This window comes from Pyrus communis, chromosome 13, assembly GCF_963583255.1.
Source record: "Pyrus communis chromosome 13, drPyrComm1.1, whole genome shotgun sequence".
NCBI lineage: Eukaryota > Viridiplantae > Streptophyta > Magnoliopsida > Rosales > Rosaceae > Pyrus > Pyrus communis.
The window spans coordinates 20,594,162-20,621,987 of NC_084815.1; the positions used below are offsets into that span (position 1 = coordinate 20,594,162).

Here is a 27,826-nt window from a genome sequence, read left to right on the forward strand (position 1 = left end):
TAGATCTCAACTCTCTCTCTCTTCAGTTTTTTCTTCCTTTATCTCTCCTCTCTCTCTCTCTCTCTACCCGACGAAAAACTTTCTAGGGTTTCTGAGGCGAGCGCCTAAACGGCTCCCGCGACGAGATCCAGGTTTTGAATTGGGGATCCTTCGAAGGAAAATCTAGGGTTTTGTTTGACCAAACGCATTCAATTTGAGCAAGGGGGTTTTAGCTTCCGGTTTTTCCCTAATCATTTGCGATCTAGGGTTGTCAGCTTTGGGGGTTTATAGAGAGAGAGAGACCCGAGTATAGGTTTTGCTCGTGTAAGTGTTTGAAATCCTTTTATCCTTCCTTGCATTTATTTCTTGAAGTTGAAGGGAGCTTTCGATCTGAGCAATCGGAAAAAAAAAGCTGCTTTCTTTTGGGGTTAGTGGGTCGGATCCGAGTGTTTGAACATTCCCATTTGCTTAGATTTTCAGATTATTGTCGGAAATTGTTTGTTGATTTGCATATTGGCAACTTATACGACTGCGAATTTTGAATTTCGAGCATTTGCTTGGACATCAAATAACCTGAAATTTTTTGACCTTTGACAACAGAAAATATATAGTACCAACAATTTGGTTAATTGGGAAATTTTGGGTTCTAGGTTTTTTGAACCCGAAGGCGAAAATTTGGACATTTTTGTATTTTGGGTGTCATTGGATTTAACATTGAGGTACTAAACATAATTGCTACAGGCTACAGCTGATATGTGCAGTAATTGGGAGTGTATCTTATGGCACCAACTGTTCCAATAGAATTCACTGGACAGAAAGAAAGGAAGTGTTTTCTTTCGCAGATGATGGGAAAGTCGCGGAAGTACTCTAAAGGGCAGTTGTCCGGTTTTGTTCCAGATTACCGGCATGCTGTTGAGACCTTGGCTGAATCGGAGGGGTTTGGAAGCTCAGGGCGCGTAGACACAGAAATGACAGCTTCGGAGGATTCATGTGGGCCTAAAAGGAAATCCATTAGTTTGAATGTGGATGGTTATGATGGTTATGGGGTGCCGATGCAAGTATTGCCGTTGTCACGGATGTCGCTGTCTGAAAGGAAGGATTTGGGATTGAGGCTGCAATTGGAACTTGAACAGGTACGGGTTCTTCAGAAGAGAATTGCTACTATGAGTTCCAGTGTTGCTGTACTATCCCCATCTAGTGATATTCGGAGTTGCAGTGATGGGAAAAAGAAACCTCCACACGATGGATATCAAACATCATCCGCATTTTCTGCGCCTCAAGGTAAGAGAAAGGCTCCTCCTGGGCGTAATGGTGGCCGCACGAAAAAAAGCATGTCGGGACCTTTGGAGCCATCAAGGCCATTGGCTCCAGCCACCAATTCAAATGCTATGTTGATGAAACAATGCGAACAATTGCTAACCCGCTTAATTAAACATCAGTTTGGTTGGGTTTTCGAGAATCCAGTTGACGTGGTGAAGTTGAACATACCAGATTATTTTACAGTCATTAAGCATCCAATGGATTTGGGCACTGTGAAGAGCAAGTTGAATTCAGGCATGTACTCTTCTCCATTAGAGTTTGCTGCTGATGTGCGGCTTACTTTCTCAAATGCTTTGACTTACAACCCACCTGGAAATGAGTATCACATTATGGCCGAGACCCTCAGTAAATATTTTGAGCAGAGATGGAAAGCCATACAGAAGAAGCTTCCAGGAACAACTGGTATGCAGTCTTTGCCTTCAAGAGCAAGACCGGCTGTTCGTGAAGAAACCAATACTGCCTTCTTGCCACCCTCAAAAAAGAAGAAAAGTACACCTGTTGATACTGCTCTCAGGTCTGAATCTTTTAAATGCATCTTGACTGTTGAGGAGAAGGTTAAACTCACTCAGGAGCTGGATGATTTGCTGGGAGAATTGCCTGAAAATATTGTTAATTTCCTAAAAGAGCATAGCAGCAGTGAAGGGCAAACTGACGAGGATGAGATTGAGATCGACCTTGATGCCCTTAGTGATGATACCTTGTTCGCCTTACGGAAGCTTATGGATGACCATCTTTTGGAGAAACAGAAAAGGCAGGAGAAAGTTGAACCTTGTGAAATGGAGGTATGTTCATCTTTTAATTATATTTTAATATGTGATGCTTTCAATAGTTTCTCAACCCAACTTTTGCATGGATTTCTTATTACCCTTGGTTTCTGCAGATTATTAACGAGTCGGGATTTAGCAACTCATCAATGCAACCCTGCAAAGGTTCATTTGCATTAACAGCTCTGTGAATTTTTAAATGTTACTGTTCGAAAAAACTTCTTGCGCAAACTTATTTCTAACAGTGGAAATGGCATCACATTATGTACTCAGGCAATGATCCAGTTGATGAGGATGTGGATATCCTTGGTGGGAATGACGCTCCTGTTTCAAGCTTTCCTCCAGTAGAGATAGAGAAAGATGCAGCTCACAGAAACAGTAAATGCAGTAGCGCAAGTAGCTCCAGCAGTGATTCAGGCTCTTCATCTAGTGGTTTGTCTTTCTCCGCACTTCTCATATATGTGGTTTAGTTGTTTTCAATGTTCTGATTGTGGAGTTTGTTGGTCTTAGGATCTTCTTGCATTCTTTTAAAGTTGCGTTGATGGGAACATTGTTACTGTACTAAATACCGTCTGTCTCTTTCTCTCACTCTTATACTCACACACACATGATGTTTGTTGTGCAGTGTGAGACTAACATTGCAATCTGTGATTGTTATCCCATCTCACTTGACCATTGAATAGGTTGCAGTCTGATCGTTATCACTGTCTTCCTAAACCAAGAAAGTAGTTTCGACTGTCTTCTATTATTGTTTAGCTATCCTGCTTCCTTGAATGGTTTGTTTTGCCTTGCCATAGTGATCTATGGAACATGGTTAAGGAAAAATGGTATCTGAGTGCTCCTATTCCCAACCATCTTTTATCCATATCTTATGAATATGTGGTTGGGAAATAGGACATGTGGGTGGATTGGTAGCACTCCTGATATATAGTGAGAGTTAGTACTAAGGTAAAAAAATGAAAACACAAATAAAATTAAGTTCTTATGTATTTGTCATTTAACCATACTACATTCATCGCATTTGAAATGCTGGTTTCTTGTTTTGTAGTTTGTTAGAATTATGTCCACTTTAAAAAGGTTTGTAGTTTGTTAGAACTATGTCCACTTTAAAATGGAAACAAGGGTAACCGAAGTTATATCCTTCTAGTTAAGAAATAGGTGTTTCGCTCTTTGAGTGTATAGTTGACTTCATTTAGTGACCGGGGCTTCATGGAAAAGTCTTGATAGCGATAATAAATGTGTTGTTGGAGATATTTGATTAAGCTGTCTGAATAATTTTATGATATGGTCCTCTGGATAGAGAAATTAGTATGTTTACAATATAAAAGTGTCTTTTAAACTGAAAACATGTATATGTTAAAAGTTTACAATGATGCTAAACTCAAATTCAGGGCAATATGGTATATCATGGGGTGGATTTGTTGTAACCTCATTAGTTTCACCTGTTAGTTTATATCTTCAATTCAGTGATACTATAATTTGAAGCGTACAAAAAAGTTTGTATTTGAGGACTTTTCCATTTTTAACTTTTTTGCGATTTTAAAATAATTGTTCACATAAGCATGCATGCACATTCACTCAATGTTCAAAGCTACAAATACAAGATATGAGTTGCTTTACAAGACTTACGATATTTATGAGGTATGAATCAAAATATATTGTTTTACTGGTGATCTTCCTAGCTGGCCTTGTTTTGATGAGCCGCAGGAGTGACTTCAGGAACATTTGTCTAGCCTCCTATGAAACTATAAGATGCTTTGTGTTATCACAATGTTTCCATAGGTTCCAGCATATTATTCCAAATATAAATCATCCCCATTCCTACAACTTCGGATGTTTGTTGCTGACATGATAGAATTTCTTCACAGATTCTGATTCTGGCAGTTCTTCAGAAAGTGAATCTGATGATGCTAAAGCTCCAGCTTCTTTTGGTGGAGGAAAGGTATACTGTAATATTTTGAAATGTGTTGGTAAACTGGGTTCTTCTGCCTTGGATATTTATTGTAATATATGTGACTTTACTAAGCATTTAGTTAGTATTGTACTCCGTCACTTCCCCATTCTCTCCTGTTTGTTTGTGAGTTGTGGAAAAATTTCTGACATCTTCATTTGGCAGGAAAATCTAGGTACTGGAGCAAATTCAGACCAAAAGAGAAGCGATATTGGGGATTCAGAAATTCGAAATAGTGAGTTGCGGATTTATGTTGCATTTTTTCTATTATTGAAATAGGTAGTTAAGGAGTTATCTAAAAGCCGTTGTCATGAATTTTGTGTAGATTCAATAAATGGGGTGGGCCCACAACTAGAGCAGGACACCCTGTCTAAATTAAACCCTGTTGAGGAGGCTGGACATAGAGAGGGTAAGCATGAATAATCGTCAAGAAAACTTTTCTGCTCGTAATTTTGGGGTACCATCTTACAAGTCATGCTGTAACATCGTAGGGGAGAGTGCTCCAACTGAGAGGCAAGTCTCCCCCGATAAGCTCTACCGTGCAGCTTTATTGAGGAATAGATTTGCTGACACAATACTAAAAGCCCGAGAGAAGGCACTAGAAAAGGTTGGTTTCCATTTTCCACGCTGGGTGCATTTTTCCTTGATGTATGCATCCAAAAATTTGTTTGTGTTATTTTCATTTGAGATGTGGTCAGTTCTCGTCTAATATTTATGGTTCAGGGTGAAAAGCTGGATCCCGAGAAATTGCGAATTGAAAGAGAGGAACTTGAAAAACGGCAAAAAGAAGGTCTGGCTTTCAAAACTTTAGTTATCTTATCTGAGATTAGGTGCATTTCGTGCACCAGAAATCAAGGTGGTCAACAGTTTGTTTTAAATATTCAATTTTACTTTGTGCGTCATTAGAGAAAGCACGCTTACAAGCTGAAGCCAAAGCCGCAGAAGAGGCTCGAAAGAAGGCTGAAGCCGAAGCTGCAGCCGAAGCGAAAAGGCAGAGGGAACTAGAAAGAGAAGCCGCACGTCAGGCACTGCAAATGGTAAGAATATCATTATGTTGGTGGAAGAATTCTACAAATCTTCTCTTAATTAAACTGCTGCTGATAATTGGGTTTGTGCAGATGGAAAGGACTGTTGAAATTAATGAGAATAGTCAGTTCCTAGAAGATCTAGAAATGTTTAGGGCAGTTGTTGATGAACATGTGCCAATTTTCACGGAGGAGACCACCCCGGAGCATATTCAGGATGAGCTTGCCCGGCTTGGTAGTTTTAAATTACAGGGAAGTAGTAATCCCTTAGAGCAACTTGGTTTGTTCATGAAGACAGACGATGATATAGAAGAAGAAATTGAACCTCCCCAGAGTGCCCCAGAACCAGAACCAGAACCTGAACCTGAACCTGAACCGGAAAGGGAACCAGAACCAGAACCAGAACCAGAACCAGAACCAGCAAATGATGTTGAAGCAAAAGACGTTGAAGAAGGAGAGATCGATTGATCTGTTTTTCTCTTCACGTTATTGTGCCAACGGAGGAACAGAAAAATGGAGGTTCTGAGGCGCTGTGTGGCAGTGACTTGGGATGCTTTTATTTGGATTTGTTGGCCACAGTATCATCTCTTTCCTGAAAGGGGGAAGAAGACCGACTTAGCTGGAGAACAATTGCCAGCAACACAAATTGAGTTCTGGGTTTCGGGTTTTCCAGCTTGTGTTATGTGAAATGATTTTCTTTTCTTCATACATTCTCCAAGGGAAATGGAGGGTGGAATTTCGAACATAACGTGATTCGATCCAAATTTACCCATAGCTGGGGATGTATAAATCAGGGAAAATCCAAATTTTTGTGTGTAAAAAGAAAAGTTTAATTTTTGGGTAGAAGGATCGGCTTAGAATTGTAAAATATCATTCTCCTCGGACCATCTTGGCATTCTACCCCTTTTTTACTGGGGAAAAAAGATGTCTTGTTTTGTTGGGAATTTTTAGAAGGAAATGGCAGATTTGGATTTTGGAAATGAGTTGGAAGATTTTGGTTTCGATTTTTATTCTTCTTTCATCCATGTATTTTGGCATCCTACCTGTATTTCTAAAATCTATTAAGCTGCCACCCCCGTTACGTTCATCTCCACCCGCCTCCCCTATGCTCCCATCCTCCACCATCACTCCCGCCGCCATTGCTGCCAACGTCGCTTCCACTTTACCTCTTTTCGCCCGGTTTCTAGCATCTCAAATGTTGACGCTGGGGGCAGTGATCGCCGCCACCTCCGCCTCCACCGCAATGTTGAACACGGTACTAAAATAGAAATCGAAAATTAGATTTGAAAGCTACTTTCTCGAATTGTCTAAACATGGGTTTAATTTGACTTTCGGTCAGTTTTCGTTAAGTGCTGTTTATATTTAATTTTAAATTTTAAATTTCAAATGATTATTGACAGTACGATGAACGAACACGATCATGGGATCCCTAGTTTTCCTTGCAGTTTAACACAAAAAGTCAGAAAGTGAAATAGTTGTCAAACAACTCTCACTTCAATACATTTGGCGTGTTTACGTAATGATAATGAAAATAGAATGAATTGAATTGAGAAAGAATTGAATTAAAGAGGAGTTGGAATAAGGAGAAGTCAGAATTGGATTCTTGTTGAAACTATTTACTTAAATGTTCTGGAATCGGAATAGAATTCCATAAAAGCTGTTTACTAATTCAGCAGAATCGGAATATAAACCAGTATGATTACTAAAATGCTCTTGTCCCAAATCAAATATTTTATATACTTTAATGAGTTTATAAAGAATATTCTTGGAAATAAAAAAAGTACATGAGGGCATAAAGGAAACAAAAGTGTCATTTCGATTGCCCAAACAAGCAGAAATTGGATTACCACCTATATCTAGGGAATCTAATTCCATCAATACAAGGAATTGAATTCCAAAATTTGTGTGGGCCCCACTGCTTTTTTTATTCTTTCATGTTTAGTAAACACCGAAGTGGTACGTAATCGGAATTCAATTTTACATTTTCATATCGATTACGGATCCGTAAACACGCCATTAAGTCAGTCAGTTTAAGTTCGATAATTCTCTTCCGTTAGAAGAAATAAAAACGACGTCGTCTTGCAGGTACGCATTGCTCACTCCTCTCTCTCTCTGTCTCTCTGTCTCTGTGAAGTCTGAACTCCGATTGATTCAATCTTCTGGCGACCATACTCGCCTCTCCTTCTTCTTTCGCGCCAGCCATTGTCCGACTCTCAATGGCGGCCTCGATCGCATTCAACACAGTCGGAGCTCCGGCGCGACTCTCCCGCCAATTCTCCCACCCGCGAAGCTCCTATCCGCGTCTCGGCGGGCTCCGACTGCGCCACGCCTCTCCGGCCATGTTTTCGAGCTCCTTGTCTTCCTCCTCTGGCTCTGGTACTCCAATCTCATTTTCATGTTATTGTGATTGAAGTTTGTATCGGAACAATTTGGCGATGTTTTAACGGAAATGTGATGAAATTGCAGGAATTAGGGCACAGGTGGCGGACGTTGAGCAGTCTAGCGCTGCTGTGTCTCAGAATCCGAAGGTGGAGGCTCCGGTGGTTATCGTCACCGGAGCTTCTAGAGGAATCGGCAAGGCGGTTGCTCTCGCCCTCGGCAAGTCTGGTTGTAAGGTCTCTCATCATCTTCACCGTTCATCATTATCATCATCGTTCATCATATAACCATTCATCATCATGATCGTGATCATATTCATCGTTCATCATCGACATTTCAATGATTACAGGTGTTGGTAAACTACGCAAGATCATCCAAGGAAGCTGAACAAGTTTCTAAGGAGGTATGGTGCCTTTGTAAATGCCTGTATTCGTAATTTCATACTTTGTTTTATGACTCAAGTCCGTGTAGAGAACACTTCGTACTTGAAATGTGTGGTTGAATGTCAGCAATTTTAGCAACTTTATGACTTGACTATATACCGATTGCTGACTGCTTCGTAGTTGAAATGTTTGGTTAAGGGTCGCATTGTTAACAAATTTTATGGTGGTTTAATTAAATGCTGTAGATTGAGGCATCTGGTGGTCAAGCTCTAACATTCGGGGGTGATGTTTCAAAGGAAGAAGATGTCACAGCAATGATTAAGACCGTAAGTTAATGTGCTATTTTTTGGGCAAGCTACGTGTTTTTTGGTTGAAATTACTTCTTGCAACATGATGTCATTTGAATCAAATGAATATAGGTGGTTGATGCGTGGGGAACGGTTGATGTCTTGGTAAATAATGCAGGTTAGTCAGCTTCACTTTGTTTGCTGTATTTTAGAGTCCATGTCTCGTCTTTCCTTTTGATTTCAACTGACTGGTCTACGATCCTTTTCAGGAATTACACGGGATGGCTTATTGATGAGAATGAAAAAATCCCAATGGCAGGAGGTTATTGATTTGAATCTTACTGGTGTGTTTCTATGCACACAGGTGAGTGTTCGGAGGAATTTGTTTATCCAGTAATTCTAGTTGTTCAAGCTTACATTTGTCTGATTTCTGAGCAAGGTTATTCGTGCTTTCTGCAGGCTGCGGCAAAAATTATGATGAAACAGAGAAAGGTAAGCACGTACGTTCTTCCTTTGTTGTATCGTTTGAATTTGAAAAATCCTATTTGCTTTTAGATCCGCTTAGTTATTCATCATATTGCAGGGAAGGATAATCAATATAGCATCTGTTGTTGGTCTTGTTGGCAATGTTGGACAAGCCAACTACAGTGCTGCAAAGGCTGGAGTCATTGGCTTCACGAAGAGTGTTGCAAAGGAATATTCGAGCAGGAACATTAACGTATGTCAGTGGTTATGCAGTTCAATCTTCAAGACATTAAACATGCAAGCAGATCGATTTTAAATTTCTATCATATTGCAGTCTTACACTTTGGGCCCAAAAGAACGTCTGTCTAAATCTTTCTTTTCTCCTAGGTCAATGCTGTTGCCCCTGGTTTTATCGCATCTGATATGACTTCCAAGCTTGGAGAAGACATAGAAAAGAAGATCTTGGGGAGCATCCCCTTAGGTGAGAACACAATCAGTTGGCTACCAGTTATTTAAGCATTAATATAAAACTTAAATTACTCGTCATTTAGATAAGAGAGAAATTTCATTGATTCATGGGACGGATGATTGAAATTTGATTGACTCTTCTTCCCTTGTTTGGCTAATCTTAAATTCTTAATTTTGAAGATTATGACATAAATTAGATGAATTACGTATCAATTCTACGATTCTTTCAGGGCGATATGGTCAGCCTGAAGAAGTGGCTGGACTGGTGGAATTCTTGGCACTTAATCCCGCTGCCAGCTACATTACTGGACAGGTAATGTTTTCTTTAAGATCTGGTACTTTTCCTTGGACGGATACGAAAAGGGCACATTAGTGATCTAGTGTTTCTGCTCGTCCGTTGTAGGTCTTGACCATCGATGGAGGGATGGTGATGTGAGAGGCTGGGTCCGGGTCCGGGTCCGGCACCCCTACGAGCTTCGTCTTACTGAAAGTTTCAGAGGCTTTTCTTTACCTTCCAATCTTGGCGGCTACTAGTTTCAACGAGGAATTGAATAGAAAAGTAGAAAGGATTTTGCTACTTAATATTTTTAACGAAGATTGTTTTCGCTGATCACTCTTTGTACGTGTAGTGGTTTCCATCCAAATCGCATAAAGAGCGTTAGTAAAATTTGTGGTTCAAAACATAGTGAAGCTTCTGTTATTTCTTCCCCTAGTCGTTTACATTCTCCTTTAATTTTACATTCTGGGTTGTAGGAAATGAACAGATATGGATGTTCGTCCCTAATTCCTCGAAAGAAAGAGAAGCTATATCTATGCTGGCTCCTAGCAACAAAAATGGGACTCACCGTGCGTAAATCTTCTGCTCCTCACTTTCTACCAACTGCTGTACGGATAACTTCGTTCCATTTGAGCCATCTTACCAGTTAGAGCCTTAATCCTCGAACATGCCTTCATCCGATATGCTTGCAGACTCAGTCCCGTTAACAAGAGGCTGGTCCGACAAATCAACATTGGAGTCGTGTAAGAAGCTGAAATCAAAGTCATCGTCGTCATCATCTTCATCATCGTCATTTAAGCTCGTCTCTTCTTCTTCGATTTGTCTTGGTTTTATACCCTTGGCTTCTCTTTCCATCCGTTGCTTGATGCAATCGTCATACGACATTTCATACCAAACATTGCTCTTTCCCACAATTGCTTTGTTATGAGCATCCGTCAGCCGCTCTTGCTTGCTCTTCTCTGAGTTCTTTGGTTCTCCCCAGTAGTCATACCGATACAGAGGGTTTTGCGGGTCATATTGATCCTTCCCAAAGTAACTGGATTCCACAAACCTTCCCGGCTCTTCAAGTGGTAAACCAAGAGCTTTACGGCTGCACAGCAAGTCACACAGTTATTGCTTAGTTTCAGGAAAAGCAATACAAATTAGCCACAGCCCAGTAGGAAGTGAATATGATGCATAGTCAACGACATTGCGGGATTACCACTTTAATGCTTAATTGCATTGGTGATATTATGGATTAAAAACCAGATTGTACATTTCTACAAAAAGTACAAAAATATAACACTGATGGCCATACCAGCTTATGTCTCTGATCAACGCTTCTCTTTCCTCAAAGGATCGGCGCCAATGTAGAAAGTCATACTCATCCATTTCATCATTCCGCCTCATATTGGTAACTTTGTATTCCTCTCCTCTCTCTTCCGCTTCCTTCTTTACTGCATTACGTAGCTGCAGGCAAACATAAAAGAACAAATAAATAAAGTGAGAGTGTTCTTTTCCTCAGCCAACTTATATATCGCAAAGCAAAAGGAAACGCAACAGTCAATATAGGGCTTTGAGCAAATGTAATACTCAAGAATATAAATCTAACAGGCAACGGAACAGCTGACCTGGCGCTCAGCAAATGCAGCCTCCAAATCAAGTTCTTTAACGCTAGTTTTCTGCGTACAAAAATGAAGAACAATCAGTGAATGTCATATCATATATTCATAGAACACACTGCAATGTCACTGGAGAATCATTTACCAGAATCACTTTCGGTATTACAGTTTTCTTATACTGGGCTGTTGTATATTCAACATTGTTTTTTTCATCGTAATCTTCAGGATCAGATAACTCTGACAGTTTTTTGCCCTCGTATTTATCAGGATTAGCCTCCAAATCATTCAAAATCATTTGCTCAGCAACATGTATCTGCCACAACTGCATCAAGATGATAACGCTAGTTAATGAGTAGCATGATGGTGATAGTGAAAAGTCAATTTTGATTTGAAGGACTCAAGACAAACAAAGAATATCCATATACATAAACAAAGAGTATGGCATTTTAGATATAACATAACAACATTTCAGATACTAAAGATTTACCTTATCAACATAAGGGTGATTCGACAATAAAGGTTCCTCTACTGGATTGTCCTTCAGATCCTTCCTGGGGATAGGAGGCCTTCCACAATCACGCTGAAAAGTGGAACAGAGCGGAGCAAAAGCATAAGCATGTGCTGATATTAAATACTATGACTAAATGCTTCATAGAGCACTGAACTGTATGAAATGACTGAAGGTAAAAAAACTAAAGATGTGATTGAAATTGTGAAACTGTGGATCCCCAGTTGCAACAATAAGCTAATGATAGGCATAATAACAGGGGCCAGGGGAAAGGTGGAAAAAATAAAACTTAAAGGAAAATCACACACCCGCAATTCATCTGGATTAGTATCTTCATCACGATGAAATATTGGCGAAAAGTCAAATCTGTTAAATCTGGAAAAGTGGACGGAAATACGAGATATCAAAAAGCAAATAAGCCTGAACAGAATTTAAACCTAGAAGCATACTTAATCAAACGAAGGGGAGGACTGAAAGTCTGTTAGTAGAAGTACATACATCAGGTGGTCTATATTTGGATAAACAAAACGCATTTCAATGGGAAATCGGAAGCGGTAAGGATCTCTCTTTGCCTGCAAAAGAGAAATTTAGTGAGAGAAAAGATCCACAAGAAATATGATAGAAAGTAAACAAACAATAGAAAGAAACTGAAGCACAGAACTCACCAGGATTTCAACAATGACAGGCATACCAACTTTTATGTGATGTCGAATCCAGTACCAATCATTATTTTTAATCGGGACCCACCTGGCAAGACATCAACACACATGAACGCAATGAACAAAAAAACGTTCAGTGACAAAAATACTTTCAGTAACTCTAACAGGAAGCATAGGGATCGATAATCACCCATCATGTACACCTCCAATGTCGACAAATGCTCCTTGATATAGAGCGACGGCTGTCACTTTCCCTTCACAAATCTGCAATACACGTTTTCCATTGTATCATCAACCATTATATTTCTTGCTACCAAAGACACTTCATTTACAGTTCTTTTGAGAATTCTCAACAAACGAATCTAATAATGAAAGTGCCATACAACATAGCATGTTCTGTGTAACCGTAACATAATCATGCTGCGAGGATGACCATCTCAAGTTCTTAGCATTCTTTGGTGAGATTTAAAAGTTCATTTCCAGAATCACAACAAATAAAGTCAAAACAATATTCATAACAACTTACTTGTCCGGGATAATAAAATGGAAGTTCATACTGCACAGAAAAATGAAGACCATGTCAGAAAATTTGGGTAATTCAGAGCAGGGGCTGACGGGGCGGGAGATACAATAAGAAATTAAAATCCATCATACCATGCCCTCTTTGTAGTCCTTGCCTCTCTTCCTCCTACCGGGATGGTAATCTTGGTCATACTGTATGTCATAAAAAATGCAGAATTTATGGCCAAATTCAACTAATTAGTAAATATCGAACTTAGTTCAATTTATTCAATCCAACTATTATCCTTTTTTCACCCAAATTTCCAAACGTTATACTCAAATCAAATGTGCTTGAAACCAAGTCAGAATTAGCCAATAGACGAGCTAATAATGCAAAAGGGAAACAAATTAACAATACCAAATTAACCAAAAAAACACAAAAAGATTTAAACAAAAAAGGGTTTAATCTTTGCAGACCTTATAGGATTCCTCTTCCAATCGATCCTTATTCGCAGCGACCCACTCCTTATACTGCTTCAAGAACACCTTATACCTATCCAAACACAAATCATCAGTCTCCATCGTCGCAGTCGTCTTCTTACTCTCCAATTCATCTAATCGCACCCTCACCGCCTGCAACTTATGCGCCTCCCTTATATACTCCAGCTCCTTCTTATCCACCTCCCACCCCCTCGGCGGCCAATCCCTCGGAGGAATCAGTCTGACGACCAGCGGAGCCGCCCAAACCGTCTTCAACGGCTCCGGTATATCTCCTTTGATTTTAAACTGTTCGCGGTAGTAGTCGTCTTCCGTCAGGCCCATTTCCTCCATTTTCTTCTTCCGGTAACTGGGTCGGAGCATCCTGAAGGCTTCAATCGCCTCCGGGGACTGAAGAGCCACTTCCTCGCCCTCGTTCAAGCTTTTTCGCGCGAAATCGGCCTCCGGCGAGAGTATCTCCTCCCAGGGGGCCCAGCCGCGCTCGACCCAGTTGCGCTTCCGGGCCTCGTCTTCGGTTTCTTTGTCTTTGGGGCCGAAGTTCTCGAGGAAGGTCTCGTCGACGGGGAACTCGTCGGTGCTGAAGGCCTTGGACTTGAAGAGAAGGGGACGCCATGGAAGGTGGTGATTGTGGTGGTGGTGGAGGTGCTTGGCGTGGGGATTGGAGAATTTAGGGTTTAGGGCTTTAGGGAAGGTGAAGAACTGGTGAGGGGTTTGGAGGACCTGCATTGCTGTGAGGGTGAGAGTGACTGAGAAGGGAGTGCATGTGAGAGTGTAGAAGCTCAGAGTGAAAGACGTGTTTTATTTTTGGATTTTGGCGAGTGGATAACGTAATTACCTTTTATTTTCTGAGAAACCCAATATTTTTTTTTAAAGAAAACTATTGAAATTATTTGAAAATTTTAAATTTTAACGATAAAGATAAAATAATAAGTAAAGTGAATAGTATCAGGATTGAGCATGTAGTGTAAAAATATGATTTTTTATTAAAGTAAAATCCAACTTTAATTTTGACTAAGGTATCGCAGCACAAAATTTTTCAACATGTAATAAGGAACTATCCCCAATCAAATTTAGCCACTAAAGTCGCCGCCCGCAAATGAGCCACGAGATCTGAATCACCATCACATGCCCCTTCAAGTAGATCCAAAAATCAAAACAAAGGGGGAGGGGAAGGGGCTAAGTGGCATCTAAAACACCCTCGCTTTGGGGAAAGCCACAACACGATTGGCCTTGATATTTTCACATGCCGGTCGGGTGGTGACCCGTGAAGGGATATAGAAGTGAGGGCCAAAGAAAATGAGACCCAATTGGCTTTGAGTAAAGGATGATGAAGGGAATGGAATGTGAGAAAGAGAAGCAAATGAACAAGATGGAAGAGAATGGGTGTTGGGGGTCGAGGGAGGGTGGTTGTAGGATGGGGATTATAAATGTCAAGGGCAAAATACTGTGAAGAACACGGGGAAGCGGCAGAAGACACCGGAAATAAAAGTCGTGACCTCACAATCTGACAACCATATGTAGCATAAATACTAAAGAGGAGAAGGAAAAAGAGGAAAAGCAAGGGGGTTGATGCTTAGCGCCCAAACAAAGGAAGGAGTTGGCGGGAAGAGTAGGGGGTTTTGAGGAGTTCTGTGCGAGAGAGAAAAGGGAGAAGTGGCTAGAGTTATTTTCGCTTTTCGATAAGAAGAGTTTTAGAGGTGGGCTCATAAATTGAATCATCCTTTCAAATTGTCTTTAAATATTTATCTCTGAAAAAGGAAGTTCAATCAACAAAATGTGAAATAAAACACAATTAGGATGTTCCTCTTCAACCCACTGCGTTTCAGGTTTAAATCCTCATTTCCCTTTGGTGTAGATTAGCGTTGAACATCACTTGTATTAAAAAAAAAATTGTAAAATAAAGCACTGTCCGTTATATATTCTTCCAATATGCAATAACTTTTCTCAATGAATAAGCATTGGCTAAAACATTTTTTGGTTTTGCTGATTTTTTGCATGAATAATCTTAGAAAATGCAACCTAAAACTAAACAATTATGATCATAAGTTATACCTCAAAAGGTGATGCAGGGCCTAGACGATACTCAGATGAAGCCCTACCAAAAGTTAGAACAAATAAAACAAGCTGAAAGGAAGAGATCAACTTATATGAAACGAGTTCACGAGCACGTGGAGTCGATGCAAGAATACAATGCAATGTGTTTTCAACCTTACAATGCAATGCGAGGGATGAGGTAGTGGAACTTGTTTCCCAAGCATCTAAGCTCTATAAAAAGGGAGACGAGTTAGAGAACAAGGCATGCGATCAAAACCCCTTGACTAGAGAATATGGATTCAATTAACTGACTTGAATGTTGGACTACCTTTTATAGGTACCCCTCACTATAACGAAGTTTTGGAAAAAATGACATCAATGGACGCTTCTTGACGAGGGATTCAATGAACGTGTGGATAGTCAAAAAATTTATGGAGGTATTTCTTCGTGTAAGAAATCTCGCACCAATAGGTTCATTTCAAATACCTTTTTGATAGGTATTTTGTAGTGTCTTTATTTGTTTGAAATATGTTATGTGTGCAGGTTGCAACTGCACGAAGGCTCCATTTTTGAAATTTCAAAAGAACCTTAGAACACAACAAATAATTCCTTTGAAAAAAAATACGATTAAGATCATACAAATTTAAATCATAAGGACAATATTAGAAATGAAAATTAATATTTAGAAAGAAAAAGCCGGCTCATTAAGACAAATGTACAGTATTCGGACCCATTTCAGTAAATAACAAAAAAAAAAAAAAAAGAGTATTCCTAATAAGAGCGCACAAAATTGGACTTACAACTAGTTTCCTCTTTTTTTCTGCTACCTCAATCACAGATTAATTGTGTTAACTAATTTATGTTGTAGGTACTATATCTATGAACATATATACTAGTATGAATTAATAAATGAATGGAAGACGAATACCTTTTAAACCGGGTAGATTAATTTTTTTCTATTCTCGTAGATACCTCTATCATAGGTTAAATGTATTTTATCAACTTTTTTTTTTTTTTTTGTCATTTAAAACTGGATAGATTGATTTTTATCTATTCTCGTAGATACCTCTATCATAGGTTAAATGTATTTTATCAATTTTTTGTTTTGTTTTTAGTATATCAATATTTTTACACTAAGGGGAGGGGGAGTTTGGTTAAACCACACAATGGGCAGCCTAATTTGGTATCGAATTCACTATCCATGAGATTTGAACCTAAGACCCTTACCTTCAAGTGAAGAGGAACACTACCAGACCGTAGTATTAGGTGGCTGTATTTTATCAACTTATGGTATATGTATGATATATGATGGCATATAATTTTTTTTACCTATTTTCCATGAAAGTGGTTATGTTTTCGTATATAAATATTTACATTAAAAATTTGAGTAAAAAAATTTAATTAAAGTTGAAAAATAGGAAAACTGTACTAAATCCAACAGTGTCCCAAGAAAAATTGACGTACGAATTAGGTGCAGCGAAAAAAGACAAACAATATTTAATTCTTATATTTAATCTTAAAATTGAGCAAAAAATAAGTTACAATTTAATAAAAGAAAAAAAAAAACCGATGTAGATAATTAGTGTATGAAACTAATCCAACAAAAAAAAAAGAAAAGCTACGTAGTAACAACTCACAAAATTAAACTTATATCAAATTTATTATTTTCGAATTATAATAATTATCTTTCCCATATAAAAATAAATATGCCATAAGATTGCAAAACTAAAGATTCCAACAAACATAAATAAATAACAAGTGACCCTTCATCATAGTGGTGGAAAAAGTTGAGTTTTTGCATGACGGTGTGGATTCGAATTTCATCGATATCTAATCTAACATTTAATCTAACAAAATCTATCGTTTGTAAAAAATAAAAACAAAAAATACCCGTCGACAAAATATTAAATGATTGGGAAAGTTAATGTCCGGCCCAGCCCACGTGAGTCCGTTAACCCAAAGTCCGTATCGTAACAGCTCCGTCATTCAAATTCTCCCCAATTTTCGATCTATCCGCCAATCTTCCCCTCCATTACACAACCCCCCTTTAAACCTCTCTCTCTCTACAAATCACTTTCTCAGCTACCTCGTGAGCTCTCTCTCTCCTCTCCTCTCCTCTCTTTCTCTCTCTACAATCTGATTCCATCGTTTTCTTTGACAGCCTTCAAATTGCTTACCTTCAAACCCTAAGTCTTCACCTTCCATATATGCATCCATCAAATTTGTAAAAATTGATTGAATATTTGCTTTCTTGATTTGTTCGATTCGTACCAGGAATGGCGACCTCGGCGTTCAAATCAACGACGAAGCGGACGCCGATCGGAGCGTCCAAGGCTCCGCCGGAAGACTCGGCTTCGTTTAATCGGAAGGCGTCTCACCGGCGCTCCCGCAGCCTGAGCTGCTTCTCGCGCGGGTTGCCGGAGCGGACACCCGCGGCTGACGATTACGATGATAATCGGGTTCCCAGCAGAGGGAGGTTCGTCAACACGGTCAGAGGCTCGGGATTCCCGGAGATCAGCCTCGACGACCTCGCCGTCGAGCTATTCGACTCCTCTGCTGACCGGAGCCGCTCGGTTGCGCGGAGCTCCGAAGATACTCCTGCTGACAGTGCCTCGCAGAGGCGTGGGAGGTCGGTGTCGAGGCACGGCCCGAGAATTGGTGGTGGCGGTGGTGATGTGAGGGGCGGTACTGGTAATAATTCAGCTGGAGGAAGGGCAGTTTCGGAAAGTAAGGGTAATTCAAGCCGAAGGCGATCGGTTTCGGTTGCCCGGTATCAGATGAGCGATTCTGAGGTGAGAACTGGTGTCCTTATGCTTTTAGTGTCCCGTTGAATTTTGATTTATCTGGTTTAATGCACATTGTAAAACGTTTAGATACTATTGCTTTATGGCCTTATTTTTTATACTAGTGCAATTTGAATTAAAGCTACAATTAGAGTGTGTAATTAAAGATTGTTTAGACAGTATAATGCCATTGAACAAGAGAGTATTGGGATGGAAGAAATTGATATAATTTGTTAATCGCGGATTGTTAAATGAGTAAATTGTCGATGTACCCCTGAACTTTCACCTAGCTTTCGATTTTCCCCCTCAACTTTTCTATTGGAAAATTAAGGACTCAAACTAATTTTTTTAGCTGATTTGACCCTACCGTTAGTTTTTCATATATTGCATCCATATTTCTGTTAAGTGAGAACATATGTATAACATGTGGTGTAGTTAAGTTATTTCACTCTTAAAAATGATTAAAAAACTGAAAATAAATAAAAAAACAAAACTTTGCCTCTATTTTTGTCCACTAATTCCTATCCTCAATTTTATTTTTCCCTCTCATTCCTATGCATGAGAAATGACATATGGTGTTATTATCTTCATAAGTAGCTAAATTAGTCTTTTTCTTGAAGCATGTACTACCATTTTTATTTTCTCTAACAAATTAATAATTTGACAAATGCTATTGTTTCCAAAGTAGTGCATTAATTTAAGAAACATGTTCATAATACTCATTAAAAGTATGTAATTAGTATGACATTATGAAAAGTTTGTAATTATCTTGAGCATTTTTTATGACATTATGAAAAGTATGTAATTATCTTGAGCATTTTTTATGAGTATTATGAACATGTTTCTTATATTAATGCACTGCTTGGAGACAATAACACCATGAGTATTTGTCAAATTATTAATTTGTTAGGGAAAATAAAAATGGTAGTACATGCTTCAAGAAAAAGACTAACTTAGCTACTTACCATATGTCATTTCGCATGCATAGGAATGAGAGGGAAGAATAAAATTAAGGATAGGAATTAGTGGGAAAAAAATAGACGGAAAGTTTTGTTTTTTTATTTATTTTCAGTTTTTTAATCATTTTTAAGAGTGAAATGACTTAACTACCCTCACATGTTGTGCACATGGTCTCACTTAACAGAAATATGGATGGAATATATGAAAAACTAACGGTAGGGGGCAAATCGGCTAAAAAAAATTAGTTTGAGTCCTTAATTTTCCAATAGAAAAGTTCAGGGGGGAAATCGAAAGTTAGGTGAAAGTTCAGGGGGTAAATCGACAGTTTACTCTTGTTAAATTAAACGATTCTTGTTAGCTATGTCGGATTAGTGTAATTCTTCCACTCATTTATTTGTGGATCATTTGTTGTATTTTCAATGATAGAGTGATCTAGATCATACCCACAATCGCAGCATCGTTAAGTCGAGGAACTTCGTTAGTGGAAACAACCAGACACCCTTGTCCCGTAAGTCAACAGATTCAAATTTTAGACCAGCTTTGAGAAGATCTCTTAGCCAGAAAGATTTTAAGTCCCATGATGGTTACTCTGTAAGTCTTAACTTCTTTAACTTTTGGTATTTTCATTTAATGCTGTTTAATGTGTTTTCCAGTCAGAATAGTTCTCAGAAGTGAATTATGTTTTGAGACAATTTCTTTGGGCCTTTCAGAGCCAGTCTTCGGTCCTAACTGATGACGAGGGGAGGGATGCTTATTCCAACAAAAATGGGGTTGAGAAAACTATCCGAGCTGTATATTCAGAGAAGAAGGTCTACTTTTGAACACATTATGTTAGGATAACAACCTCTGTGTAGTTCTTTACATTAGTTGTTTTGTGTTATGATAACCACCTTGGTGTGGCTCTTTTATATTGGTTGTTTATTTTTACCTTCTTGTCACCCTTTAGGCAGAGCACCCTGCTGGTAATGATGTTAAAAGTGGACTTTATGAAGTAATGCGGAAAGAACTCAGACATGCTGTGGAAGAGATCCGGACAGAACTTGAAATTGTATGTATTATAGCGTTCTTTATATCTTTGTTGACATTTGCTTCATCCCTTCTGTTCGATTTTAGAGTTTTGTCGTCCTGTCATATGCTTCCTAACCTTGGTTCCTTTTTATCTTATTCAGGCAAATGAGAAAACTAAATCTGCTGTTTCAGCACCTGGTGATTTATGTTCTAACAGTAAAGATGTACTTCAGGCTGTTTCTTCGATCAGGAAGAATTACTCCTCCAAATTGGAACAGGTATTCATGTTACTATAAAGGCTTAGTTTAGTTAAGGAAGAGTATGTGGCCTTGATTATATATATATATATAAAGGGCAGATCATTATTGGTTTTTATTGAAGTTGTTAACTGAGGGTGCCGTATGCCATTTGAAAAAAGTTAAGCTACTATTGATCATATTTTTTTTTTTTTTCCATGTATATGACAGTCAGAAAAACGAAAACAAGATTTATTAGCTGAAATAGTACTGGAGGAACAACATAGTAGGGAGCTCTCTAAGATTGTCAAAGAATTGCTTCCCGATCCAAATAACATTGTTGCTGCAGACAGATCATCAAGAACCAGAAGGGTACCAATCCGTCTGAAACACTGCAGATTTGCATGTTACTGTGTTTTTCTTGGGATTTTTAATTCTCTTTGTTTTACGTTCTTATCAACTTCTGCTTTTCACTTTCACAGAGGAGTAACGACAGAGGTAGGATGTCTAAGCGACTGACTGAGGAGGCGGAGAGATACATTGAGGACTTCATTTCAAATGTGGAAGACACAGATATATCATCAGTTGACGGAGAAAGGAGCGATACGAGTTCAAGTATAGGAGGAATAACAAAGCACGAAACTTATCTGAGTCCAGCTTTTTCCACTCCTCTTCCTGTCACAATGGATGGGGTTGTTCTACCTTGGTTGCAGTGGGAGACTAATAATGATGCTACGCCAATAGGATGCAAGAATAAGAACGAACCACAGGTTAGCTCATCTCGCGATTATAAAGTCTAGCATATGGACAGAGTTGACATGTGCAGTTCTTATTTGTCGAGCCCATTTTGTCTACTATTGCAGGCTGATGTTCATGATCATACTATTTTTATCTTTGTTCATGATTTTCTCTTCTCTTATCATCTCAATTTCATTAAATTCATTTCTCAGGGAGTGATAAAAGTGCAAGATCAAAGTAATCAATCTGTTAGCAGCCATGGAAGCTGGAGCCCTGGAATAGTCGACGCCCTGTCAATTAACATGGAAGATGCAGGAAGTAAAGTTGGAGGATATAGAAGCTACGAGTGCCAGTCACGCCTTGGTGGGTCAAATGGTTCGCAGTTCGACATGGAAGAGTATCTCCAGCTCAAGAAAAATGACGATTTACTCTTCGAAAGGTTGAAGCAACAGCGGAGAATTAGTTCCGGCGGTCTCCTGCTATGTAACCGGATGCTTTTTTAGCACAATTGTTTACTTTCAGGTTGCTTGTCACTCCATAGTAAACCAGTGACACTTTGTATAGATTTTTCATCTTTATCGGCCAAGTGTTTTTAGCTTTGGATTTGATAGAAATTTTATGAACCGTCCACGCGATTAATGTATGCACAAGCTGCATACGCTTAAAGTGTCTGAACAGCTGTTCAAATTAAACGGATCTCTAGCGGTTGACAACTCTGATTCCTGAATCCGTGACTAGTGCGAGATGTACACTTGCAACTGACTCAGTTTTGTTACGGATGTTAGGAATAATCGTCCGTGGCTGTCCAAACCGAATCTCCGGCAGAGATCGTGCATCAAATTTAGATCTGATTGCACGAACGCTTGACACGTGTCCCTAGACAATCAGGATCATAGATTATGGGAGAGGAATTTCAGTTACACAATGACTCATTGAATAAAGATACGTTCCAGATTCCACAGCGGTTTTTTTCTTTCTTTTAAATTCTGAATACTTTGTACTGTGGAATACAGTGAAAAATCACAAGGGTATATCAGATTTTTTCTTTCCGATCGAACGGCCGAAATTTCTTCCACATTTTAGTTAAATAGAACCACTATACACAATTTCAATTTAATTAGGATACAAACTCCAAGTAACCAGTCACGTAATCATATTGGATTAGTGACCTAATTATTTAAATTCAATCCGAAAAATTAGATTTATTGTTGTTTACGCATAATCAAGGAGATTTGTGGGATTAACAGTTTTGATTTCCTGCTGAAAAAAAGATGGGAGGAAGTGGAGAAATTAGAGAGGAGGAGCAGCAGAAGGAGGTGCAAGATATCAACGACTGGCTGCCGATCACGAAATCAAGGAACGCCACGTGGTGGTATTCTGCATTCCACAATGTCACCGCCATGGTTGGTGCTGGTGTTCTTGGCCTCCCCTATGCCATGTCTCAACTTGGATGGTAAGCAACCTATACATATATATAGTTTCCGTACTTTCTCACTATCTCTATGGGAAGAAAAAACATAAGCAATCAACGTTATAGGTTTTTTTTTTTAAATTTTTGAATTTTTATACAAACAAGGGCGTAGCCAGGAAATTTTGAAAGGGTGGACTCAGTAATTTTTAAAGGGTGGTCGTTGCTTGCTAACATGAATTTTGGGAGACGAATAAGGGAATATTTAAAGAAATCATGAAACGATAGAAATTTAGTACTAAGAATAAAGATCATGAGTGAATAATTCATGGGAATTAATTTTCTTTTTCATCTAAACGATCTATTTACAAGGAGAGAGATTCAAATTTAGGTACAAAAAAAGGCCGGGCACATTGAGCTACTAGGTTATTTGGGGTGAATATCATTAAAATATATTGTAATTTACTTTTTGAAAATGCTACATGAGCTATAGCCCCTTGTATACAAATGATGTGAATGCTCTTAACCGCTTAACCTACAAGCCCTCTTCTAAGTGTTTTACGTTCTAGAAAATATAATCTAATCAATTACTATGTGTTTCTTGTATTAGGGGCCCTGGAGTAGCGGTGCTGGTTCTCTCATGGATAATTACACTCTACACCTTATGGCAGATGGTAGAAATGCATGAGATTGTACCTGGCAAGAGGTTTGATAGGTACCATGAGTTAGGGCAACATGCCTTTGGGGAAAAGCTAGGGCTTTACATTGTGGTGCCCCAACAACTGATGGTGGAACTTGGGACTTGCATAGTGTATATGATTACAGGTGGCAATTCCTTGAAGAAGATTCACAGCACTGTGTGCCCTGACTGTAAGCCTATCAAAACCACCTACTTCATCATGATCTTTGCATCCGTTCACTTTGTTCTCTCCCACCTCCCTAGCCTCAATTCCATTGCTAGTGTTTCTCTTGCTGCTGCTGTCATGTCATTGAGGTATGTACGTATATTTCTTTATTTTATTTTTTAATTATTTTAGAGATCTGCTATTTGCACTCCGAAAAGGTCTATCTGCTCTCCTCCTCGGTGTAAAAAATTGAAGAGGAGAGCAATGCAGAACGACGTTTTCGAAGTGCTTACAACAATTCTGTTTTTAAAAGTTATATATATCCAACTCTATCTCTTGATGAGAGAGATGGAGAGAAGGGTTTCATGATCCTGTGATAGGGAGAAACCAATGTGTACTCATAGGCCCAGTTTGGTGTCAAGGATTGGATTGGAACGAATAACTGAGGATAAAATGAATGAATGACAACTCCAAAACCTTTTCCAAGTTAATGGTAGACGATGGAGTAGTTGTGAAGAAAACTTATCCCCCCCTTCTAGTCGTCTCTTTTTTTTGGGGATTGGAAAGGATAAGTTTCGTTCATTACTGATCCATCTTCTAACTTGGACAATTTTTTGAAGTTAGCATCCATTTCTTCTTCCAATATATATCTAATCTAGTGAGTTATCCATTTTAATCCAATCGTTGTTAAATGCAAAATGAGCCCTTAATGTTAAGGGAACACTAGTTTCAATAAGAAATTCTCTTAATCCATTTAAAGTAAAACTAAAGAATTCAAATTCCATCTGCCTACAAATTAGTCTACAAATTCGGTTTGTAAATGTCGTTTTAACTGTGAATACTTGTCCAATTCAACAGCTACTCTACCATTGCTTGGGGAGCTTCTCTGCACAAAGGGGTGGAGCCACAAGTGCAGTATGGTCCCAGGGCTTCAACCGCTGCAGGGAATACGTTCAACTTCTTTAGTGCTTTGGGAGATATAGCTTTTGCTTTTGCTGGCCACAATGTGGTTTTGGAGATTCAAGCAACGATTCCTTCCACGCCCGAAAAGCCGTCCAAAAAACCCATGTGGAAGGGGGTGGTTCTTGCTTACATTGTGGTCGCAATGTGCTATCTCCCCGTTGCACTCATCGGATACTGGGTGTTTGGAAACCACGTCGAGGATAACATCCTCATATCGTTGGAGAAGCCTGCTTGGCTTATTGTTCTTGCGAATTGCTTTGTTGTTGTTCATGTCATTGGAAGTTATCAGGTACGCTACTATTTTAAATTTATGATCTGCATAAAAATCTGTTGAGTTTCTGTTCTTTCTTGCATAACAAGTTTTTTCAATACATATATGTAGGTCTACGCCATGCCGGTGTTTGACATGGCGGAATTATTTCTGTTGAAGAAGATGAAATTCAAGCCATCTTTGTTCCTTCGCTTCATAACACGTAATGTGATTGTTGGTAAGTAGCATTTTCCTGCTCGTTTATCTAATCTTAAATCTTGGAATGACTTCATATATAAGTCGTTCCATTGTAAGAGATGTGATCAACAATGTAAATAATATCGATACTCTGTATTTCGCCGATGCAGCATTCACCTTGTTCGTTGGGATTACATTCCCCTTCTTTGGCGGGCTTCTCGGTTTCTTCGGAGGATTTGCTTTTGCTCCTACAACATACTATGTAAGGAACCATAAACCTCTAAATCCCAATTCCCATGCAAATTAAAATGTCTAAAATTTCTTTGTTCGATCGTTTTGCAGCTCCCTTGCATCATGTGGCTTGTCATCTGCAAACCAAAGAGGTTTGGCCTTTCCTGGTTTGCAAATTGGGTAAGCTTAGCTCTCAAGGAATCGAAGTTTATTTTTTCCTTTCGTATTCTTTCATTTTTAAACTAACAATTTCGGGCTGCTTGTTGCAATGACAGTTCTGCATCATAGTTGGAGTGTCACTGATGCTTTTAGCTCCGATCGGCGCATTAAGGAATCTCATACTTCAAGCCAAGAACTTCAAATTCTACTCTTGAACATATGCGCCTGGAGATTGAGTTGAGACAAGAAATTGTGTTATTTAAATTTAACTTTCTTTAATAATATTAGGACCTGCTTATTGCTTTGTATAATTCAGTTAGTTTGGTGGATATGCAATTTAATACAGAACCTCTCTTATTGTTAATGGGAAACTCTTCAACAATATTATTTTGAGCTCTATCAATTGTAATTTTTAGATTCAATCTAATTCATTATTTGAAGAGAAAAAAATAATTTTCGACCATCGAATCGAAGGAGGCTGAATATCTACTAAGCTCCTGTCCATGAATCCGAGCTGTGACTGTGAGAGATTGTTTTTTAAAGTTACGAGGCATGCATGCATGTCAAAATTAGGTGTTTTCCTTTGCTTTTGCTCTCTGCATTACATTCATATAATACCAAACATTTTTCTGTATATTCACTTAATTCGCTTTGCATTCAGATTCCACTTTGATGCAATTGCCGTGAAGCCTGAATAATAATCTGGATTTGGTTTTTAATCAATTTTAGCGCTGATAGTCTGAATTGAACCTGAGAGCATGTGAAGCAGCAACATACAAGTTTAATAAAGCAAACAAACTTAGTTTTGATTGGTAGAGTTATATCTGATCTATACCGCAAAGCTTGCGGTCTTTATGTCACGGCAATCACTTGTACAAGCGTGACAAGAAGTCTGATGCGAGTTTCAGGAAGAAAAAGGAGCAGCATTAAATATATATGTTTGTTCTCTGTCTATGCAACTAGTAATGGTCAGCACTCAGTAGGAGAGGAGGAGGATCACAAGAAGCAACCGGAGTGAGTCTAATGAGAATATAACCGGTGAGGAGTATAATTAATCTTAATGCTTACATCCTGAGTTCACAATTCACGTCCATCTAAGTTGATTGGTACCAGAAGTTTCACCATAAAGCTAATTAGTTATATAGGAAGTAGTCACGCTCCTTACAAGTCCTCGTAAATTTCGGTTTGTCATTCTCACAGCTACTGCTCCTTCGACATAATCAATCTATTCAACTCTTTTTTTGAAAACACGCCAGAACATAAAACATTCAAATAGGAATCAAGAGCACATATAGCGGCCGGCTAGTGTATTATTTTGTATCTAATATTCTTTGGATTATATAATTAATAATACTGTATAGACACAGAAAACAATTACACTTGTTTGTTGACAAACTTTCTAATACAAGTTGATACTATCATTGTATATGGAATATTTACATGTATTAGAGAATTGTCAATTCTGTCAGTTTTATATGTCTAAATAACATTATTTAGCAACATAAAAAATAAAAAATAAAAATAAATAAAAAAGAACCAAGACAGATACCTAAAAATTAGGCTTAACCAATCATTGAGTGAGTAGTTTGACAAAGAAAAAAAAATCATAGAGTTAGTAGGGCAACTGAATTTAGTTAACAAGGAGCTAGGGAACAGTCCTAGGAATGAAGGAAAACGAAGACATCCACACTCTCTCGTGGTGACTGATATGTATTTTGGTGCCTTTAGGTACCGTTTGGTACGTGGGACGGGACGGAACAACATGGGACAAGGCGTTCCGTCCCACGTTTGGTGCGCCTAAAACGGGTGGAACGAGCTGTTCCACGGGACGAGTTTTGGGTGAATTTTCGTTCCACCTCACCCCCCCTGGAACGACTCGTTCCACATCCGTGGAACACAAAATTATAACCTCTCTGTCTCCTTCTTCTTCCTCCTTGTTTCCATCCGAGAGCATCTTTGCTCCCGCTTCGTTCCGTACCGTCCTATCCCGTCTCATCCCGTCCCATTCCGTTCCGTCCCGTCCCTTCTACATACCAAACGATACCTTAAAGAAAGAAGGGACTAAACACCAACCAAAGAAAATGCCTATATAAATCCAAGGGTCAAATTAACCAACCCAAATGGCTTGTTCCCAGAATGGCCAACATCCCATATTCTGAAAATATGGCCCCTTCTGCCGTGCATGCTAAGAATTATGGGTTCATGCACCATGCCCTCTCCTTCTCTTACTTGTCCATTTCATTCAAATTTCAAAGCAAAGATTTCTGCATCTTCTGGTTGTGAAAGTTTGGTCCCTTTGGACCACTAGTGGAGCCAAGGTGGGTGCAATGGGATTCATTGACCCTAGTAAGTTTGTTGGGCCACTACTTTCTTTTGATGCAAAGAAGAGAAAAAATGGGAAGAGGTATTGCTTTGGTTTTTTGAAGAATAAAGAAAAAGAAAGGCTGATAACTTTGGTTTTATAATGAGAGAGAAGGCATAGCCTTTTGTTTTGGCAGCATCCAATATATATTAAGGTATTTGTAATGGCTTTTGGTTTTGAGCAGCAGCAGAAGAGAGAAGAGTTGTTTGTCGACAGCTCCAATTTGTGAGCAGAGGAGAGAGATGAGAGCCACATCAGGGAGAGCATTCGGCTCTTCCATTTGAAAAAGAGTGCAGTCGGGTCTACCATTTTGAGAGAGAAGCAGACGCAGAGAGTGAGAAAAACATGGGGCTATTTAGAGAAGGCAGTAACAGATTGCTTCATTTTTTGCTCTCCTTTGAGCAATTACTCATATTAGTGCTAGAGAAATTTGTTACGTATTTTCGTATCTACTTGTTCTTTGTTTGAGTGAGAGCTATGAGTGTATGTGGGATTTGGGATTTGAGTTTGAAATTTATTTTTAAATGAAAGTATGATCGATTTTTGAAAGCTATTTTTTGACCCCATTGCTGTAAATTCCTGGCTC

At 38.9% G+C, this 27,826-nt stretch overlaps 5 protein-coding genes across 5 annotated transcripts; 4 read left to right on the forward strand and 1 right to left on the reverse strand.

The window, feature by feature from the left end:
- LOC137712697 (transcription factor GTE10-like) lies at positions 1-6,019 on the forward strand. Its single transcript, XM_068451831.1, has 11 exons — positions 1-303; positions 721-2,081; positions 2,180-2,228; positions 2,337-2,495; positions 3,932-4,005; positions 4,180-4,249; positions 4,340-4,423; positions 4,506-4,621; positions 4,738-4,804; positions 4,921-5,051; positions 5,133-6,019. The coding sequence occupies exons 2-11, from the start codon at positions 759-761 to the stop codon at positions 5,505-5,507; spliced, it is 2,448 nt and encodes an 815-aa protein (XP_068307932.1). The 5' UTR covers positions 1-303; positions 721-758; the 3' UTR covers positions 5,508-6,019.
- Positions 6,020-7,119: 1,100 nt separating this feature from the next.
- On the forward strand, positions 7,120-9,729 carry LOC137712688 (3-oxoacyl-[acyl-carrier-protein] reductase 4-like). Its single transcript, XM_068451819.1, has 11 exons — positions 7,120-7,415; positions 7,506-7,654; positions 7,768-7,821; positions 8,047-8,127; positions 8,221-8,266; positions 8,358-8,452; positions 8,548-8,580; positions 8,672-8,806; positions 8,941-9,034; positions 9,252-9,334; positions 9,425-9,729. Exons 1-11 carry the CDS (start codon positions 7,256-7,258, stop codon positions 9,455-9,457), a joined length of 963 nt encoding a protein of 320 aa, XP_068307920.1. The 5' UTR covers positions 7,120-7,255; the 3' UTR covers positions 9,458-9,729.
- Positions 9,730-9,880: 151 nt separating this feature from the next.
- On the reverse strand, positions 9,881-13,847 carry LOC137712687 (protein PLASTID TRANSCRIPTIONALLY ACTIVE 10). Its single transcript, XM_068451818.1, has 12 exons — positions 13,045-13,847; positions 12,721-12,780; positions 12,593-12,622; positions 12,257-12,330; positions 12,073-12,154; positions 11,906-11,979; positions 11,716-11,782; positions 11,387-11,479; positions 11,045-11,221; positions 10,909-10,959; positions 10,596-10,747; positions 9,881-10,388 (listed from the first exon to the last, which is right to left on the reverse strand). Exons 1-12 carry the CDS (start codon positions 13,789-13,791, stop codon positions 9,953-9,955), a joined length of 2,043 nt encoding a protein of 680 aa, XP_068307919.1. The 5' UTR covers positions 13,792-13,847; the 3' UTR covers positions 9,881-9,952.
- Positions 13,848-17,107: 3,260 nt separating this feature from the next.
- On the forward strand, positions 17,108-21,419 carry LOC137713617 (uncharacterized). The gene is made up of 8 exons (XM_068452937.1): positions 17,108-17,891; positions 19,269-19,433; positions 19,553-19,651; positions 19,789-19,890; positions 20,012-20,128; positions 20,318-20,458; positions 20,569-20,856; positions 21,037-21,419. Exons 1-8 carry the CDS (start codon positions 17,376-17,378, stop codon positions 21,325-21,327), a joined length of 1,719 nt encoding a protein of 572 aa, XP_068309038.1. The 5' UTR covers positions 17,108-17,375; the 3' UTR covers positions 21,328-21,419.
- Positions 21,420-22,209: 790 nt separating this feature from the next.
- LOC137713909 (lysine histidine transporter 1-like) lies at positions 22,210-25,326 on the forward strand. Its single transcript, XM_068453264.1, has 7 exons — positions 22,210-22,277; positions 22,843-23,226; positions 23,936-24,329; positions 24,423-24,528; positions 24,659-24,750; positions 24,831-24,899; positions 24,995-25,326. Exons 1-7 carry the CDS (start codon positions 22,225-22,227, stop codon positions 25,091-25,093), a joined length of 1,197 nt encoding a protein of 398 aa, XP_068309365.1. The 5' UTR covers positions 22,210-22,224; the 3' UTR covers positions 25,094-25,326.
- The last annotated feature ends 2,500 nt before the right edge of the window (positions 25,327-27,826 follow it).